Source organism: Peromyscus leucopus, chromosome 19 (genome assembly GCF_004664715.2).
Source record: "Peromyscus leucopus breed LL Stock chromosome 19, UCI_PerLeu_2.1, whole genome shotgun sequence".
NCBI classification, from domain to species: Eukaryota; Metazoa; Chordata; class Mammalia; order Rodentia; family Cricetidae; genus Peromyscus; species Peromyscus leucopus.
Window position 1 is genome coordinate 49,252,432 of NC_051079.1, and position 21,303 is coordinate 49,273,734.

General features: G+C 46.8%; 1 protein-coding gene across 5 annotated transcripts in view; it reads right to left on the reverse strand.

Annotated features, from left to right (window-relative positions):
• Positions 1–16,673, reverse strand: part of Ablim3 (actin binding LIM protein family member 3) — a 116,188-nt gene extending 99,515 nt beyond the window's left edge. For 2 of the 5 annotated variants that reach the window (XM_037197166.1, XM_028890123.2), the window contains exons 1-2: positions 16,505–16,673; positions 16,055–16,154 (exon numbers count right to left, since the gene is read on the reverse strand). In XM_037197166.1, coding sequence (XP_037053061.1) covers positions 16,055–16,067 — 13 coding nt within the window. In that variant the 5' untranslated portion in view covers positions 16,068–16,154; positions 16,505–16,673. Of the gene's footprint in view, positions 1–16,054; positions 16,471–16,504 lie in introns of those variants that run through there. The other 3 variants (XM_028890126.2, XM_028890125.2, XM_028890128.2) reach the window with 2 other exon arrangements.
• Between the last annotated feature and the right edge of the window lie 4,630 nt (positions 16,674–21,303).

The window sequence follows — 21,303 nt, forward strand, 5'->3', positions numbered from 1 at the left end:
AAGCGTTTAAACGGATTGCGACATCTCTGTTCTGATTTCTGCCTACGTTGATTAATCTGGCCTGTTCCCTGTTATGATTTCTGCCAACTGTGATTAATTTTGTCTGCTCTTGAACTTCATATAAACAGAGTCAGACAGTTTATACTCTTATGTCTGACTTCTCTATTCACCAGCTTCTACCACTATTTCATGTGGTGGCGTGTATCACCAGGTTGGATCTTTCTTAGCAAGCGATAATCCATTGTATGAATGGATCCCAGTCTGCTTAGCTAGCTGTGTGCAGACAGCCATTTGTGTTGCTTTTAGCTCTGGGCTATTATGAATGGAGATGCCAGGAACATTCTTGCATAAATCTTCGTGCAGATCTATGTTTTCATCATTTGTGAGTCCACAGCTAAGAAAGGTGTTGCTAGATCACAGGTAGGTGTATTCTGAAGTTTTATGACACTCCCATGCACTTTTATTTTTTTCCTCTTCCTTCTTCCTTCCTTCCTTCCTTCCTTCCTTCTTCTTCCTTCCTTCCTTCCTTCCTTCTTCCTTTCTTTGTTTTTTTTGAGACAAGGTTTCTCTGTGTAGCTTTGGTGCCTGTCCTGGATCTCACTCCATAGACCAGGCTGGCCTCGAACTCACAGAGATCCGCCTGGGTCTGCCTCCCAAGTGCTGGGATTAAGGGCGTGCACCACCACTACCCCCCCCATGCAGTTTCCTAAAGTTCTTGTGCCATTTGCATTTCTACCAATAACGTATGAGAGATGCCAGCCTCCTGGGTGGTGTACACAGACATTTTGAACTGTATTTCACCAGAAACTAATGATGCTGAGTCCCTTTTCAGGAGTCTGTTGGCCACTTAGCTTTATTCTTTTGGGATGTGTTGTTTGGGTTATTACCTGCTTTTACTGATTTTAGTGGTCAAGGGAGTCATGGCCTACTTTAGAGTCATAACATACTTGACCTATATATTCTTGTAGAAGTCTTATGATTTTAGCTTTTATTTCCTTTAGGTCTGTGATATATTTTAAATCAATTTTTACATATTGATTAACAAAGGTTGTGTAATAGCAGCAGGGATGGATTGACTTGTCAACTGTAAGGACTCCTTTAACCTTATTTTATCTTTTAGCTTTCTTTTTGTTTATTCTTTGTGTCTTTTACATCCTTTAATTTCATTTTTGGCATTTATTTTTGAGATAGGGTGTGTGGTTTGAATAAGAATGTAACCCCCCACCCATAGGCTCACTTATATATTTGAATGCTCAGTTCCCAGGGAGTGAAACTTCTTGATAGGATTAGAAGGATTAGGAGGTGTGACCTTGTTGGAGGAAGTGTGTCATTGGGGGTAGACTTTGAGGTTTCAAAAGCCCATGCTAATTCCAGATCTTTCTCTTTCTGCCTGTGGATCAAGATGAAGCTCTCAACTACTGCTCTAACACCCGCCTGCAAGCTGCCATGCTCCCTGCCATGATGATAATGAACTAAGCCCCTGAAACTGTAAGCCAGCCCCCAATTCAATGCTTTCTTTTCTAAGAGTTGCCTTGGTCACGGTGTCTCTGCACAGCAGTAGAACAGTGACTCAGACACAGGGTATTGTGTAACTCTGACTGTCATAGAACTCACTCTGTAGACCAGGTTGGCCTCCATCTTACAGAGATCCACCTGCCTCTGCCTCCCAAATCCTAAGATTAAAGGTATGTGCCAACATACATACCGAGTTGTTTTTTTTTTTTTTAACTTTTTATTGTGGATATCCTGCATACAAGTTTCAAATCTCCAACCACGCACATGTATGCAGCCATATTCAGGTTCCCTGGGGACTCCCTTTTAATGTCAAACCATTTCTGAACCTCTCTGTATTAGTACTCCATTTATGTGGTATCTGCTCGTAGCTCACTGTCAAGTTGAATTTCCCCCCAACACATGCACTGACAGATGCCGTGCATCTGAAGTTCAGCATGCACAGGCATTCTCTCAAGCTCTGGAAGCTATTCCCTGGTCTCTCTATGGTCTGGGGCTGCAGATGGGTAGCAAGTAGCCTCACAGCTGACTGACACATGCCCCTGTTCTCAAGGAGCTTTGGATTTAAGAGCAGCACTAGAGAATGTATTAGCAAACCGCGCTGACCTACAGAAAATGAGTTGTAGCCAGAAAAAGGTTTGAATCAAAATATTCAAATGAAATAGACTTTAGGAGAAAGCATAAAGTCACTTTAAGGGATGAGAACTGTAGTATAGAAGACTGTCTTATTCTGAAGATGGGTAGGCATGTGATAAAAAATGGGAATAGTTAAGAGTGAAACACACAGCTTATAACCCCTTTCCTTGTTTGAAATCTGCTCAAGTGTAGATTACAGGACCTAGCTGCAAGCAGTTGAAGTAAAATAGAACTTGTTGTTTCTTACTATAGGAAGATCTGGGGTGTCTTATAATAGGAAGATCTGGGGTGTCTTACCATAGGAAGATCTGGGGTGTCTTACCATAGGAAGATCTGGGGTGTCTTATGATAGGAAGATCTGGGGTGTCTTACCATAGGAAGATGTGGGGTGTCTTATGATAGGAAGATCTGGGGTGTCTTATGATAGGAAGATCTGGGGTGTCTTACCATAGGAAGATCTGGGGTGTCTTATGATAGGAAGATCTGGGGTGTCTTATGATAGGAAGATCTGGGGTGTCTTACCATAGGAAGATCTGGGGTGTCTTACCATAGGAAGATCTGGGGTGGGAGGTAGCTTTGGCTTCAGGTGTGAATGGACTCGTGGATTATTCTATATGGTCACAGCTATGATTTTATTTTTTCCCACTTTTGTTAGATAAAATGGCCACTGGTGTCCCTATATCATCATCTCAATTCAGTAACCTTAATGAAGAGAGCAATTCACCTTAAAAATCAATGTGACTAGGTAATGGCGGCGCCGCCTTTAATCCCAGCACTTGGGAGGCAGAGGCAGGCAGATCTCTGTGGGTTTGAGGCAAGCTGGTCCACAGAGTGAGTTCCAGGATAGCCAGGAGTACACACAGAGAAACCCTGTCTGGAAAACCAAAAAACCAAAAAAAAAAAAAAAAAAAAAAAATCGACATGACCTCTGACTCATGACTGCAATTAAAAATAAAAACAAAAACTATTTATGGGGAGTGTTCAGAATGGGATCTAACATGTGATAAAGTCCTTAGCTACCAGCTAACAATTAAAACAATTAAGTCTCAGGTTATCAATATATGCTTCTGATCCCCTTTCCCAAGAGAATGAATGACGTTCACAATAGTACAATGTGATGATTATGTCACACATTTAAAGGGACTTCTCCCAGCACACTCAACTGTAGTTCATTGCGTTCTCGCTGTCTATCTTTGTGAGTGTTTTCTATGTGCTGGGCACTATGCTAAGTATCCCACACCCATTCTTTCACTGCCCTCTTACTCCTGTCTAGAGAGGAAACTGAAGTGTGGGCAGGGAGAGATAAAGGGAGTCACTGTAGGTGACGAGGCCAGCAGCAAGCAGAGGACCCAGCTGGAATCTGAACCCAGGCTACCTGTCTGACTGTGGCGCTCCAGCACTGACTTCTATCTAGGCTTCTCGATGGGGTCAGTGACCTAGTTTTTAAAGTTTCTCAGTTTGCACAGTGTCAGAAAGCAGAATCAGATATCAGATCCGCTGGTGGGCACAAGAGTAGTGATGCGGACAGTCATGTATGGTGGGCAACAGTGCCACCACCTCCCCGCAGTCCCAGGATCTCCCTCCCAGAAGTCGCTTGTACTGTTGCAAGTTGCCAACCCCTGGGCTCTGCAGTGTATCAGTTAAGAAATGCAATGAGTTCTCCCTAAATAATTTACAGCCTCTGTCAGGTCACTACTTAGCTCAAAACCTCTCATGTCGCCTCATTGACTGTAGACTGTAACACATACTCCTGAGCTGGCACCCAAAACTCTCCAAGACCTGACTCTCACCAGCCCTCCAGCCTTGTTTCACCCCATGTATCAACTGACGTTTCCTACTGTATGCACACAACGGCTGGTGTCCCTGACCCTTCCCTAAATGCTCATGTCCTTTTACGTTGTTCTACATCACAGTTTCCAGCCAAAGGCCCAGGACTCAGGAGTTGTACAATAAGGAGTTGTGGGGATGCTTGCCAATTAGAATAACCAAATAAGTCACGCGATGCTGCCCCTTCTTGACCTGATGCACGTGTGTTCATCTCCTTGAGGTCTAGATTGAATGGTACATTCCCAGGCCTTTCAAAGGACTTTGGCTTGTCTTCATCATACCTCTCATCCCTCCAAACCTGAAGGCTTCCCTCATAGTACCAGTCCCCAGTGCCTGTGCCTTGGAGACGCTGGATGAAAATAATCTTTGCTTGGGATCTCTGTCCTGTGTATCTCCGCTGCCTGGAACATTACTGCCCTATAGATTGGGGATTTGAGCAAATAGTGCTGGGACATCCAACTGCAAGACTAACATCCAATCCATGTGTTCCCTGGGGCTCCCAGCTCAGAAAACAGGGAAAGATGGTGGCCGAGGAGGGACAGGAAGGTGGAAGAGGTGGCCTCAGCCAGATAGCCATGGTTTGACACCTGCATGGCTGCTTCCCAGCTTGTGGAACCTTGTTCAGGTGATTTACTTGTGGACTTCAGCTTCTTTTTATGCAAACTAAGGATATTAAGTTTCTCTTCTCATATATTTATTCAAGTCTCCGTCACCTGTTTCAAATCTGGGATTCGGAGCCAGCTGTCTTCTGCCCGAGCCAGTTTTTTTTTTTTTTTCTTTTTTACTAGTATATGGTATCTACCACCCAAGAATCTTGTGAGGACTCAGGGGGTTAGTACATGGGAAGCCACGGACCTGTGTTCTACATTCGCCGGCCCAGGCAGCACTCATCGGACGCTGAATTTGGAACCCAGGATGAAGCAGAACAAAGCAGGCAGGATCTGTCACTCAGCCATCATGGGAGTTTTCAAAGGGGACAAGAGACAGAAAGGAAGTCAATGAGCTAATGGACGTAATCGGTATGGACTGTGCTAGATCTGTCTGTGAGGAGCGGTGAGAACGGTCTCATAATGTGGGGCCTTTCTTAGATACAGAACTCAGGGGAGTGTTGTAAGGATTCAATCAAGTAATATGCAGGAAATACTCAAGTGACAGTTAGAAAAGAATGCCTTGCTTGGGAGGAGTGGGAGGAGGAGGCATCTCTGAGGGAGGTTGGGCTTTTCGGTGTTCCATAAATGCTGCCTCCCAGGTCTCCTCTTCTCATGTGTGTGACAGTCCCAGCTCTGTGTGTGCCCTTTGAAAGGGAGGATTTATGGTCACCTGAGGTGCCTGTGCCACATAATCCTAACATCAGAGGCAATGCTTCCATGCTGACTGTGAAAATAACATAATTCAGCGGATGCCTTAGTCTACCTTCGGACGGCAGAGCCAGGATTCCTGGGCGGTTTCCCGGATCTTAAAATGCAGGAGCAGACCTCAGGCAGCCCCTGCTCCTGCATGCTGAGCGTGGCTCGCAGCAGGAAGATTGGCACTCGGTGGAGTACGCTTCAGGTGCTTAAAATAGATCAACTGTGTCATTAGACGACTCAGAGCAGTCATCTCATTGGCTCTGCTGGTGAGGGCAAGAGACGACAGCCCGTGGAGAAAGACCTTTGCTTTGCACAAAATCAAGCAGGTGCAAGTAAACGGCTCTGAAAGATTCTGCCGGCGTGGAGTGGGAGTTGGCCACACACAGGAGGGGGGTGGGGCTGGTCACTGGTGCAGAAGCAGTATCCCGTCCCCAGCGACCCACCACAACGGGGAGCCTGCCTGTGTGTGCTCTTTGTCTGGTTTGTGCCCTTACTGAGATGTCTGAGGGGTTAGCTGCACTCTCAGGCAGGCATGGACCAATATGTGATGCTGCTGTGTCTAGGATCTTCCTGCTCCCCAGCAGGTTCTGCATCTTCCACTGCTTGGCCACTTCTTCCTGAGCACATGGTTGTCACTGTCCTTGCTGAACACGATGGGTCTGTAGGTAGAGCCTAAGCAGGGTTCTGCAGAGCAGTGACTTGATTTCTTCAGGTCCCCCCAGCCTAAATCGAATACACCAGCAGCACACAGTGCTCAGTGCCTCCCCATGAGCCTAAGACCAGCCCACCTCAAGGAGGCCTCTCCTTCCTTGATATTGGAGTTATGGTGGTCGAGGATGGGAGCATTCAACTAAGAAGGGGCACAATCATGCATCTTTATCAAAGAGCTTCGCCGAGAACATGGGCTTTTCATTAACCAATTCATCCATTAGATGTCTTTTGAGCAGCTGCGTGTAACAGGTGCTGTGCTTGGCTTTCTGTGGGCGTCCCCAGGGGAAGGGGAGGAAGTTCTATTCTAGAAAGCCTGCCCCAGGTAGCTATGTGAGATCCCTGCTGTGACCTCTCAGCACTCAGTCCCAGGCAGTTGTCTTCCTGAGCTGACACAGAACTCCTACTGTGACTGGATGCCCTTAGATGGACCAGGCGTGTTTTCTATGTCACAACAAAATTGGAACAGCCATCAGAGAAGCCTCGAAGAATGCCTTGTTTCAAGCACTGGGGACCATTGATCTAAAAATGGTCTCCTTTGCTCTTGGCCATACTGCCTACCACCACGTTCCCTGGAAGCTAACGCTGACCTCCAGGGGACAGGGCACCCTGCTTTCCAACAAACACAGGAGAAGATATCCACCCTTTGGGAGTAGGACAGCTAAGGAAATAAGGACCCACAGTGGGGTCTGTTCCCTTCAAGGGGACTTTAATACCTGGTAGTAGAAGGTAGGTTGATCAGCCACCAACTCCAGGCAGGACATTCTCCCATAAGCATCATGGATGAGCTGCAGTTTCTCCATGGGAAGATGCACTTCTCCACATTTGATGCTACACGGATCATCTACTAGACTGGGCTATAAAAATTCAAGTGTCTTACTGGCAACACAACATAAAAATTTTTATTAATAGGGATTAGGGACTAAAGAAACTTGTGTACATACAGTATACTTAGAATATAAATCCTACTGACTGTGGCCATGTTGCAGGGGGTGGGGAACAGAACTTTGGGATCTTGTTTTTTTGTTTTGTTTTGTTTTGAGACAGGGTTTCTCTATGTAGTCTTGGCTGTCCTGGAACTCGCTCTGTAGACCAGGCTGGCCTTGAACTCAGACATGTCTCTGCCTCCTGAGTGCTGGGATTAAAAGTGTGCACTGCCACCACCTAGGCTCTAGTTTTGTTTTTAAGATTAAACTAGAAATCCCAATGTTTGAGTTATCTAATAATTCAAATTTATTGAACATTCAGTACAGGGCAAACACAGCATGCTGGCCCATCTGCATGGTCCAGGACAGTGAGCCACACTGGTTATATTTATTGTCTGTTACCAGAATCATGCTTGGTGCAGACCTAGTTTTTAGCAAATAATTGAGTGTATACATGATCCAGTTTTGATTCCCTTTTTGGACATTACCAGGAGCCAGGCAAGCTGGAAACCAAGACCATGCCTGTAAATTCCTTTACACTATTGAACACCATAGTTGTATAATGTCCTGAGTGGGTATGTGATGTGTGTTCAGCAAACTGAGTGTGAACATGATAAGCCACCTGTGGTCTTCCTTTGTATGAAGTTCTCACTCCTGTTTCTTCTCTCTTTCCCTTCCTTCTTCCGTCTGTCCGTCCGTCCGTCCATCCCTCCCTCCCTTCCTTCTCCTCTCTCCCATCCTAAGACAGAATCACAGGTAGCTCAGGCTGGCCTTGGTGGCTATGTAGCCGAGGATAACCTTGAACCTTTGATCCTCCTTCTTCCACCTCTTGAGTGTTGTGATTACAGGTGCATGCCTTCACCCCCAGTTTATACTGGGGACCCAACCCAGAGCCTGTTGCATCTAGCCAAGCACTCTGCCAACTGAGCTCTATTTCTAGACCTCTCGTTCTGGCCAGGAACGGCAAAATGAGTGTTTAAGCCTCAACACTGGAGAGAAAACGTGGGCGACACTAGCAGCTCCTATTACCTGTCAACATCCTATGACAGCTCTGGCGGCTCTGTGTTTGGAGAAACCTATGCACAGGGAATGCCTCCTTTTCAGAGCTTTGCCCTAACAGACAGGGTGCTGGGGACTGACCTGTGTCCTCCATCCTGATTCAGACCTGGAGATATCAAGACCTGGTTTCTCAGAATATGACCTGATTTGCAGATAGCCTTTATATAGATAATCAAGTTAAAAATGGGGCCATGAGGGTGGTCCTAATCCAGTGTGACTTGTGTCCTTACCAAGAGGAGTAATCTGGACACACACACATACACACACACACACACACACACACACACACACACACACACACACAGAGAGAGTTGGAAGATCTGAAGAGAAAGAAGAAGATGGCTAGACACAGGCCAGGGGACATTGGGAGTCTCAGATCATCAGCGGGAATTTGCTGGGGTAAAACCTTGACGTTGAACTTGTAGCCTCATGAACTGTAAAGCAACACATTTCTGTTCAAAACACTCAGCATGTAACACTTGGCATGGGAACCCTAGTGAGTAATATGCTCTTTTTACTCATTTTATAATCCCTTGGTATGTGCTAGACATCACTTTAAGCAATTTACAACTACAGATGTATTTATTACTTTTGAAAAGATTTATTTTATTTTATGCATATGAGTATTTTAGCTGCATGTATGTATATACACATTGTGCCCTCAGAGGTCAGAAGAAGGCATCAGATCCTCTAGAACTGGAGTTAAGGATGCTTGTGAACCACCACGTGGGTGCTGGGAACGGAACCCAGATCCTCTATGAGAGCAACAAGTGCTCTTCATCATTGAACCATCTGTCTAGCTCCCAGATTCATTTATCCTCAACAACTCCATGAGAAGTCTTATTAATACTCCACATCCCTTTATCATCATCCAAGAAGGGAAACTGGGGTAGAAAGGGGGCACTTTACTTACACACGCATATGGCAAGTAAGAGTAGGGATGGGTTTCAACTCAACGATTTCCAGTTCAGTTTTCCCTTAAGAACTACAGGATGACAGTTTAATCTGCCAACTACCCTGAGTTGAAGGCACTTACACACTTCTGGTTGTTTTCTGTTCATTTACAATGGAATCTGGTGAATGCTGGGTGAGAGCCAGGGGTTGACCGTTCACTACAGCAGATGCTATCTCAGCAAGATGAAACATTTGCCAGACAGGGAAGTCCGGACTCAGAGCTGATATCACTTCCTTTATATAATCCAAGTGCTCTTGAAATCACACTGAGATTTTCAGAGATGTGTGCTGTTATTTTGGATGATTTTAAAAAATGGTTTATTTATGTTATTCCTCTAGGCCCCCTCGGGTAATCATTATCAACAAACGCTTCATTATTTGGAACACTTTCCCCCACCAAGTCTGGAATTTCTTGAGTGGCATCCTACCGCATTTGTGTTGGGAATGGCTCCTTCTCTTGAAGGCTCAGGACACTTGATGCAGGCAGTGGCCTGCGCAGAGGAAGGACATCTTTCTCCTTATGCTGGTGTCTACACTGACTTCCCTTGTCTCTTGCCTCTCTTCTCAGCCTGCTTTGAGCCCTGTCTGGCTGTGGGATGGTGGCTGTTATAGGTCCTGTCAACTGCCTTTCTTGTCCTATGGCGTCGGTGGGACTGAGCCACTGGGGTGATCCCAGAGAGGGCAGAATGGTGTTCATTCCCCTGGCTACTATTCTAGAACTCAGGAGCTTGCCTACCCAGCACCTAGCTGAAGCTCCGTCCTCCTGTGCTTCAGGCCAGGGGTCATCATGATGGGCTTGTGGAATGGTTGCCATAACTAGCCTCCCAGCCCTGGGCCGTCGCTGATTCTTTTTATTTTTCTGCATGTTTCCTACACATTTGTGAAGATGGTTTTTCTTAAACTTACTATACATTACCCCTCTGTCCTCTGCCAGAAGCCCAGCTGGTTTTTTTTTTTTTTAACCCCACACTACAAGAAGGTGGCAGGTCACATGGTCTATTTTCTAATGGCTCTTTCCCCTATTTCTATCCTGTAACCACCAATAAACTCTGGCCTTGTACCTTTCCTGAACCACGACAACGTGTGTCAACCACATAGGACTCTCACTTCCTAACTGCCCTTTGTAGCTTAAGTCAAATACAATGCCAGGTTAATAATCTTCCTGAAGGCTATGGCTCATTGATATATAAAACCCCACACTGGCTATTGTAATGATGAAACAGTCTGATGTCAAGCTAAGAGCTTGGCTGCTATGGCACCATCCATTCAGAACCTTGCTTTACTCAATGACCAGCTTCAGATTCATCTCCATTCACTGAGATCCAACACCCCTGAGCATTTCATTTGGTTCTTTCAAGAACCCTGATTGTCTGTATCTTACCGATCACATTCTAGATATAATCTGTTATGTCTGAGATCACAGAGTACATGATAATTTTGAATTTGAATCCAGGAATCTATACTTCAAAGCTCAGTTTCTCCCTGCCAGTAACACTCCTGTGGGGTTAAACAATTTCTGAATACCCTTTCCAACAAAGGAAAGTCTACTCAGAAAAAGTAATTTTGGTAGCGTGCCAAGCCCTGAGAAAGTGCATGGAGGGCACTGTCTGTGGTGTGCAGGATGCTCATTCCACCTTGAGGACGACCCATGCCTAAGTTTTGCATGTAGGGAAGCAGAGCCTTCAGGAGCTCTGGGAGCTCTCATCCAGTGAGTAATATGACATTTTATAGGACATGGAACTGACTCTGGTGTCCAGGTCCTCAAGCACACTGGGGTCAACTCAGTTTCCTCCAGTCTTGGAACTCCTGGTATCAACACAAGAACTTCAACAGACAACAAAAGATTATTGTTGTTTGAGCATGCACGGCTGATGGATGTTATACACGACTCTAGGCTGTGACAGTCACATGAAAACCCCAGCATAGGTCACTGCCACAGGTTACATGTCACAGCCCATGCGGAATTAGGTATTTGCAGAGGTGGGTCCCATGTAGGGACCACAAGCATGAGTAAAGAATGACAGAGAATAAGCTTTGAGACTATGAACATCCTCCATGGAGATGTTAGCTAGCACAGAGTTCTGAGGAGAGCTTGGCAGCTTTGGAGGGTGGAGAGGCCAGCTGGGTGAAGCGTGGGAGTGGGCAGAGGGGCTGGTGTGATGTGGAGAGGACCTACTGGACATTGAGGGTCACAGGAGAGGGCTCTCAGAGGGACAAAAGAAGCAAACAGAAGGACACAGAGCTGGGTGGTGATGGTGCACGCCTTTCATCCCAGCACTCAGGAGACAGAGGCAGGTGGATCTAGGTGAGTGTGAGGCCAGCCTGGTCTACAAAGCAACTTCCAGGACAACCAGGGCTACAAAGAGAGACATTGTCTCATTCCCCGCCCCCCAAAAAGGACAGGAATTGTATAGTCTATAGAGAAGGGGTGGTGCTGGATTGCATGAAATACTGCAAAAAGTTAATATGGGGGAATGACCGAGGCGATGGGACAGACCAGTTAGGAGATGCCTCCGTGAGGTGGGAGACAAATGATGCCTGGAATTAGATTGGTAATGTGTAGGAGGAAAGAAAGGGTAGACCAGGGAGCCGGCCATAGAAGCCTGGGCCTACTCGTGGCCTTGAAACCTTGTCTCTCCTCTAGATACAACTTTGAAACTGTGTTACAACTTAGATAGGGTTGGGCAACAACGCAGGGGGCGTGGAAAGTTTGGCAATGGTGAAAGGTTTCTGGGTGCTGCTCAGCGGACAAAGACGAATTTCAAGTCAACTAGGTGATGAATGGCGGTGTTTCTGGCAGGTCTGGGCTGTGCTACGTCACATGACCTCACTGTGCCCTGTCTCTTCACCGAGAGTGCTATCACACCACACAGGCGCCAAGAACACTGCCCCAAACACAGCCTGTCACTCGGATTTGAAACTGTTGCATGTTAAGAAATTTCTTATAGAAACATAATAGTTTAATCGTGGAAAACAAAGGCTTTTATACTGTTTTACTATCATCCCTCAGTATGTAACTACCAAATTAGTATTTTTTGGATTGCATTATGTTAAAACATTTTTTTTTTTTTGAGACAGGGTTTCTCTGTGTAGTCCTGGCTGTCCTGGAACTCACTCTGTAGACCACGCTGGTCTTGAACTCACAGAGATCCCCCTGCATTCACCACCACTGCCCGGCAGAACATTTGCTTTTAAAAATTGCTATCTGAGTTGTTGACTTTACTTTCATGAGAAATTGTTAAATAAATTTTGGCTTGGGATTAGAACAGATTTTCTAGCAACTTCTGAAATGGCCCTAAACCTATCTCTGCCATTTCGTACTGTGTATTTATGTGAGGTGGTGTTTCAGAATTGATTATAAAACCAAAACATTGATTATGTTCGAAAATTGATTATTATTGAAAAATGCTGAAAATATTCTACACCCTGATGTATCAAATATTCAACCAAGATTTAATTAATTATGTAAAAATAAACAATTGTATCATGGCAGTATGCAAATTTATTTTAGTCTTCAATATGTAGTAAATTTATAGTATTTATCTATCAAGGAATTGTCTCAAAATAAATTTACAATATATTATCAGCAAAAATTTGACTCCTTTTGAAATCATTTTTAGATTTATTTATTTTATGGTTGTATGTGTATGAGTGTTTTGCCTTCATGTATGTGTGTACAACGCATGCATGCCTGGTGCCCACATATATGTGTGTGTAACACATGCATACCTGTTGCCCACAGGGACTAGAAGAGGACACTTGAATGCTGGGGTTCAAAATCTGCAAGAGTAGCAACTGCTGAGCCATCTCTTCGGCCCCCAATATTTAATTTCTACAACTATTTTACATATGTATACACCTGGGGCTGTGGGAATACTTTTGGGTAAAAAGAGACTGTGAGCGGAAAAGTTTAAGAAGTCCTGCTCTAGGCGGCCCCTCCCTCTTCCCTCATTGGCCCTGAGGGCAGAGCCCCACCTGTTGCACCCTTTAGGTCCATCCCCCAGCCCTGCAATCACCTTCTTCCCAATGCCTTGTCAGAAGCAAGGATCCGGATAATGCTGAAATCCACACTGAGCAATGATTGGCTGAGCACTGCCATGTGAGAAACAACTTTCTTATTAATAAACGTAACTCAGACATGTGTATAAAGCATTTCCTTGTCATTCCACTTAGTCCTCCCAATCTACCCTTCAGGTATGTTCCTCAATTCGTGGTTAAGGGGCGACACCAGAGGAAAGATGGCGGGCTGATCACCTTTGCTGACATGATGACAGCTGTGCCCACAGAGAAGTACGTCTCTAAGTAGTTCACACAAAATTTTAACACAGACTTTCACTCCAGTCTGATTTTTTGCAGATGAAACAACATGCTGAATATCACATAGTTACTAAGAGGAAAAAGACGAACTGAACTGGGAACCCTCTGATGCAGGGTGAGCCCGACCAATTCTCTCTCTCTCTCTCTCTCTCTCTCTCTCTCTCTCTCTCTCTCTCTCTCTCTTCTTATTCTTCTTCTTGACAGACTCTCACTTTGTAATTCAGGCTGACCTGGAACTTACCAGGTAGCCTAGGCTGGCTTTGAACTTAGGGAAGTCCTCCTCCTTCAGTCACCAGAAATCTGGGTTTACAGGTCATGTGCCACAATTTCCTGGCTCTAGCTGCTCTTACAGTTGCCTCCAGACCACAGTCCTGTGTTCTCCAGGTGAACAGATTAGGAGTTGAGCGGTAAGGGATGGTTTGCGCGAACTTTCATGTTGGCCCCTGAACCACTTGAACCACTGATTAGGAGTAGGACCCACTGTCAAATACAGTTCACACCCCAGGACCTTTTGCAATCCAACAATTAACTAAATGACTTGGAACGACCTGATATTAATAGCAAGGTCTCATCTACAGAGCTGGAGCAATCTCCCAGCTTCTGTGGGAGACCCTGTGGGGAGCCAGCAGAAGTGTCCAGCTTAGTAACTGGTGAGGACCCCTTCACTGGAAGTGAAGCACTCTGAGAGCTCTGTGAATGAGGCAATTTCACAACACAAAGGGGAACATTTTTCATCCCATCAGACTAGCCGAGGGCCTCTTGCCAACACTCTGCCTCTGTGGCCCTGTGGCCCTGTGACTCCTGTGAGGACTGATTTATATTCTCTCCATCTATAGGTTTTCTTTGCTGGTTCTCTTTGCTCCATCATGAAGTCCAGTTCTCAGACTCTGAGTCCGAGTCTCCCCACAGGGTTCTCCAGCTCCCGAGTATTCCTCCCTCCCGGGTGTTTGGGGCTCCCAAGGCTGTCCTGGTCATTTCATTGCCTATTTCCCAGGACCCTTGAAAGCTTAATACTCCCTAATTAGAAAAATGGCATTCCCCCAAGTCTGTGTCATGTACAACATTTAACTACATTGACCATCATTATTTTGAGAGAAGGAAGGACAGAATGAAGGAAAATCTGTTTTTTTTTTTTTTTTTTTTTTTTTTTTTTTTTTTTTTTTTTTTTTTTTTTGTCTTTAGTCTGAAATAGTGCTGCTAACAGGAGAAACATTTCTCAGGATTCTAGACACTGAAAAAGGCAGAGTCAGTTTCTTATTGCCTTTCTTAGTTCCTTGTCTATCAGTTACCGGGAAAGACTCCCATAAATAACCCCCCCCCTCTCGATAGAGTAAGGAGTGGCAGGCAATCCACACCTTAATTTTTCTGGAAGTACGCAGATGCAAACATACGGCCCTCCAGTGACAGGTTAGACAGGACCTGCCCCCACCCCCTCCCCAAGTCTGGTGCGAAGCCAGCGCCATCATGTATGTCAGCCTGGCAGCTAAGAGGAAAATTCTTTGGCTCGCAGACGGAGAGGGAGCCCGGCCTCACTCACTTAGCAGAGCGATGTCATACACAAAGGAAGACGAGAGAGCCGTGAGTCACGCAAATACGTAGTAAATAAATACATTTCATTTCCATCCCAAGTGGCTCTGCTTTGTCCTTCCTCTTCTCTACGCCAAGGCCCGGCAGTGGAGGGAGGGTCAGGAGGCAGGGGGCTAGGCTGGACACAGTGTCACTTAGGTGCTGGCCCACTCACCCTGTCCTTACTGCTAAGCTCTGGCTTTTGTAGAAAGAACTTGTCAGTTCTTAGATCAGAAGGGTCTCTGATTCAACCCTCCCGGTCTCACAGCTGAGCAATCCGAGAGGCAGAGTTGGGACTATTCCCCCAAAGTCAGAACCCCCAAATGGGAATGTATACAGGAGTGCTCTGCTTCAACAGTCCTAGTTGGGACTGGGGGGACCCCAGCAAGCACGTTGACAAGAGAGCAGGACAGTGACATGTGAACTCAGTTATGTCCTCCTAAGGTATTGCCCAGGTCCCAGTAACCCAGCCAGAGCCTATGGTCAGAGAGGACATTATTGGAGGTAGCTTGTCCCTTCCTGGGTTACTGAGAGCATTTCATGGTAGCTAGGGCCCAAACCAGGAGCAAAATGTCTGGTCCAGACTCTGCAGGGCAGTTACTGCCTCTGCCATTACCAGGGCTGTTGCTCAAAGGGCTTATCACTTCCTTTCATTCTCCTGTAGGCTAAGCAGCCTCCAGGTAGGTGGGCAATCATCCTGGACCACTGAGGGAACAGAAGCTGCATCTTTCCTCCAGACCCAAAGGTGGCTTCATGAGGATTTGTTTATCAAATTGCTCTTTGCTATCCCAGGTTCGCCCAGGCCCGCCCACGGCCTCCCTGCTCTTCCCGGGACAAGCAGGGCCTCCATGGATTTCCAGATGTGGGCATGGAGGTCTCCTGGGAGCCCCCCACAGTCAGACAATGGCCACACTGCTGCTTCCTAGGCCTTTCCAGGCATAGCTAAGAGACGGCAGTTTTCCCGACAGAGGCAAGTGACGCCGCCGACTAAACATTAGCAAAATCATCAGGAAAAGGCAGACCCCCAAAGCTCTCTCCCTGTGCCAGGGCGCTCCGAAGGCACCCAAAGGACGGAGTCCAGGGTCAGGTGTCCCCGCAGATACCGGCTTCCTTCCTCTTTCCAGGCAGCCGGGGCGCAGGCTCCTGAACCTCCCGCCCCCACCCCTGTTCCCATGGCAAAGGAGAGGAGGATCCACTTACTGCTCGTGTTCATGGTGACGCCTTTGCTCTGGGTCTTTCATTCAATACGGAGGCCCCGGTTGCTTTTTAAATCTTGCGTTCTCCTGGCCTCACTCATCACCTAGGGGTGAAAAGGCAGGGCAGAACCAGCTGTGTATCCTCAGGTGCGCTCTCCCCCTGCTGGCCCCTCTCCGTCTGGGCTGGAGCCGCTGGCCTTGAAGGCGAGTGGACGAGCCGGGCAGGTGAACAGGGAGGAGGGGCAGGCGAGGAGGACTCGGGTGCCCCGTCCCCGGAACCTGGGACCCGAACCCCGAGCAGTAGCGGGGCTGGCAGCGCCGGCTCGCGCGCACCTCGCGTTATCCCAGCCGGCAGGCTGCGGAGCCCGAAGGGGGTGTGGACCACAGGGAGGCAAGGGCGGGGGCAGAACGTCCCCGCCCGGCCTCCGGAACAGCGACCCGCCCCGGGACCCACCTCTTGGCCAGCTTTGGGAGCCAGAGGCCCCTGCCCTGGCCCCTGAGAGCGGCTCATGGATCCCGCTGGTCGTCCGGGTCCTGGGATGCCAGGGCGAGCCAGGCGAAACCTGAGAGCTCGCCATCCATGATGTGGGCTTACGGCTTGGCAGCGCGGGGGGCGCGGCCGCTCGCTGCTGCCACCTGCTGGACGCGCCGGCGTGTGTCCGAGGCTCCGCCCTGCAGGGCTTCTGCCTGGGTGCTGGGGGTGGTGGTGGGGGGGGGAGAAAAAAAAAACAAAAAACAAAAAAAAAAACAAAAACACAGACTCTTGATGCCCTGAGGCCAATACGGGGTGGTGGACCTGGGTCTAAGGGATGAATCGATACAGAAAAGGAAAGTTACCATTGGGAGGGACTTAGAAGGAGAGACTGACTTTGAGGGAGGAGATCTCCCATCTCAGCACAGGACAAGGTGGGTGCAATTTGGTTTGGGGCAGGTCCCTACTGAACTGGAGCATGTGGCAGCTGGACCAGGGAATGAGATGCCGGGGGGGGGGGGGGGTTGCCGTTATCCTTTTAACTCGTGCCCACCCTCTCCCCCCGTTACTCTCTTGATTCCCGAGATCACTGGATTAATTTGTTATAATTACCTACCTCCTCTGTCTCACTAGAAATGTTAGTGAACCCATGGGGAAAAAAAAATGGGTCTTCTCAGTAGACCTTCTCCACCAGGGCCTGGCAAGTAGGTATTAGGGCAAGTGGCCCTAATATGACACAACCCTAATTGTGGAAGGTCTAGGCACTTTCACTGGAAGCTCTCTCACATGTGAGGAAGGCAGCAGGTACATGGCCTCATGACATTAGGTCACTTTAGTTTTTGCATAATTGACTAGCTCGTCTCTAAGTTATTATTACTTTTTTTGGCCATCAGTTATCCATGGCTATTTTTTGAATATTTTTTGGGTGACAACTTACCAAAATAAGGTGGGACTCTTTACATTCCCATGACTGCTGTCTCTGTCATCAGCTCAGTCAAATTTATGCTTATCAAACTGTAACAAAAAACCAAATTAGAAGAATGTGTATATCAACCCAGTCCATAGAGTGACTCTGGCTAGGGCATGTATGGGCTCCGGAAACTGAATATTCTCGGTTCTAGGGCCCAGCATCTGGTTGGTAGACCCAGATCCATCTGGGCTAACCAGAAGTTCTATGTGGGAATAACTGCATGCGCACTTGAGTCTGGGGTCTCTGGGGAGGGTGAGATTGCCACCTTCTTAGCCAGGAGGAAAGACACCTTTTAGATAAATAGAATGTTTGTGCCTGCCACAGCCGGGACTGTGGATGTGGCCCTAAACCCAAGGCAAGGCAGTAGCTGCAGAATCTTTAGATAAATCTAAATCAATTTTTGGGTATCAGTGGATTCCAAACACACTTTGATAGTGTCTTGTGGTTATCCTTTCCATTGAGGTGGGGTGAAAATAGCTCCAGCCTTCACACAGCAGTATAGACTTGCAGAAGTATAGACATCTAGGCTCTGGGCTGGTTCCCTTATTAAGCACTTCAATAGGTACACCAAGGGATTTTTGGATATATCATTGTGTTGAAAAGGGCAGAGGCCTGGAATAGCATTGAAAACATAGTAAGTGATTAATAAACTATTAAGTTCTTCTCAAAGATCTCTCTGGAGACCCCTATAGATCTAGAACAGGATTCCTTACTCAATCCCAAATTATCTTACTAGGTTCTAATTATTGGAGAAAAGTTATATTCTTCCCCGCCTCACACCCCTGATGGAGAAAGTTCTGGTAAACAAGATGCATAAAAACAATCAAACTAGTTCCATTTATTGTCATTCGAAACTTCAATGAAAAGATTTCAGATTATAGAGCAAAGTCAAATAAAAAAAAATGGTATACATGCCTTTCCATGCCGTCACTCAATAGTAGCAATATAGAATGTTTATTCTGTGCCAGCCTTGTGCCAGTTCTGGAGGGGCACAGTGGTCATGGGGGGGCAGACAAGTCCTCTATACTCCCAGAGCATCAGCCCCACTGGGGACAAGAGAGAAAAAAATGGCAGTTAACTATGCAAAGCATAGATTAGGAAGGCCTAATTACTAGTGGTCTGGTTGGGAGCTCAGGGACTGTCTTTAGCACAGATGATTGACTCTCCCAGCTCCATCATTTCCTAGCTGCGCCACCTCAGACAAGATACTCAGCCTCTACGAGTGTCAACTCCTTCATCTGTATAATGGGTACACTGGCAGTCGCTACCTTTTGGATTACTGCATAAAATAGTGGGATGCATGAAGGTGCATTGTAGACTAATCGTTAGTGCCATCTTTGCTTCTGGCTGTGCTCAGTGACAATCCTGTCATTTCCTAGACAGCCTCCTCCTGTTGAACCTTTTCATGCCATAGAGTTTTTCAATGACACGAGTTTAAACGACTGGTTCTTCTACTCAGGGATTCTTTCAACAGCATATCCTGCTGGAGGTTGATAAATCCGGACCCTTGGACCATGGACCCCTCTAAAAGACCCAAGAAGCTTCCATGAGGGAAACAATATTGTTTTCTTCTCTTCATGGTTCTAAAGCTAGGAAGAAAGGGTTTTTTAAAAGGGCCCCAAAGCTGTTCCTATGAGGATGTCCACAACAATCGGAGGTAGCAGGAAAGACACAGGAGGAAGTGGGGGCGGCGAACTGCGGCTGTGGAAGTCATCAGAAAAAACGGAGCCACGGCTCCCTCTGGTCCAGAGCCCAGGGGCGACAGCTATAGAGTGGGGAAGCTCTTTGTTTGGAAGTTTGTTTTGAACTTTGAGGCTCCAGATGGACATAAACAAGTCCCACTCGGAAACAGACTCCCACTTGTTGGAAAGCCCTGCGACAAAAATCGCTGGAAGACTGTCTTTCTGCCTTCATTTCAGGGAAAAGGATGCCAGTTGGGGCAAGCTTCACCTCTGGCCATTGCCTTGGCCTCTGAGGCTGTTGTGGGGCTGCCTACGATGTGGCTTCTCCTCCCAGGTGCTCACCTTTTTTGACCTCCTGAACCTAACCAGAGTCATGTCTGTCATGTCTCTCCTCTCGCTTACCTTCTGCCCACACCCTTTCCCCATGCATTGCTGATAAATAACACAGTCCGAACCCCTAACTTTTCTTTGTGTCCATCTTGCTCCGCCCCTCATCCCACACTCCTCTCTGCCGTATCTGCCTACTCCTGTCTCCTGTTCTGGTGCCAGTGCTGGTCGTTGGTGACTGTGTGTGTGCTCATTCACCGTTACCTTGATGCAAGCATAAGAACCACGGGAGGGCTGCTCGTAATATAGCAGTGGCCCCCTCTGCTTGTGGGAGTACCTCACTAAGAGTGGGAAATTCTACTCTTACTTCTGAAACATCATGTGCAGTTAACATATAGAGCAAAGGGGACCTGGTTTGGAAGTATGGGATTAAATGAGAAAAGGAAAGCTGCAGAAAAATGTATCTGGAATATTCTTTGTGGACACATATATTATATGTACCATATAGTAAGATATAGAATACAGATAATATCACATGAAGTGATTACATTATTACACCACAAATGGATCCTATGTAGATACCACACACACGTGCAGCTGGTATTCTCTACCTGAGATTCAGCCAACTCCAGGTGGGAAATACTTGAAAAAGTATATTGCATTTGTATTGAATATATCTAGGCATTTCTTGTCACTATTCCTTACATGTAAAACTACTTATAGAGCATTGGCTTGTATTGGGTTTTATATGTAATCTGAAGATTACTGAAAGCACACTGGATGGTGTGTAAGAGTTATATGTACACATTATGACATCATATATAAAGGGCTTATACAGCCAGGGTTATGAGCATTCTTAACCCATCCCCTGCTGACACTGAGTGGCAACTGTGTGATTGTATATCTGTAATGCACATAAAAAGGCCCAGATGGATGCTTTCCCAACCACCAGTCCTCAGAGGAATGAACGTTTCTGGATTATGTAAGGTTAACAAAATTAGTCGTGTAAGTTCTACACAGAAGAGATTTTGGTAGGCACTTGTTTTAATTCATTGCTTTAACAGCCTTTAACTGAGCATCTATTCAGCCAAGAGACACCCCGATGCAGAGTCACAGGGGAGAACACATCATGTTGATGAGTGACAGACCTGTGATCACCATCTGTAAGGCAAGCAAGGAGCAGCATCCCAGTCAAGAGACTCAGGCTGGAGGAGAAAGGGCAGTCTGAGTTGCTTGGAGCTGGGGGGAGGTAAAGTACATAGAGCTGAGGAGCCTGTCTCAGTCAGTGTTCTCTTGCTGTGAAGAGGCACCATGACCACAGCAACTCTTAGAAAGGAAAGCATTTAACTGGGGCAGCTTACAGTTTCAGAGAAGATTCAGTCCATTATCATCCATGGCAGGAAGCATGGGCAGCATGCAGGCAGACATGGTGCTAGAGAGGTAGCTGAGAGCTCTACATCTGGATCTGCAGACCGCAGGAAGAGACAGTCAACCGCTAGGCCTGGCTTGAGCTTCTGAAACATCAAAGCCCACCCCCAGTGACACGCTTCCTCCAATAAGACCACACCTCCTAATAGTGCCCCTCTCTATGGGCTGGTGGGGCCATTTTTATTCAAACCACTACAGAGCCAAAGGCCACAGACCAGAGAGAAGGCAAAGCTGGACATCACTGATGGGCCTAATGGCTTCATGTGAAAGAACCGAGAAGAATATAGATGGTCATGATGAGCCACACTCTCAGAACTAAGGGGCCTGGGACCCAAGTGGTTCTACTGGTGAGGGAGGCCAGAGTTCTGGTTCAG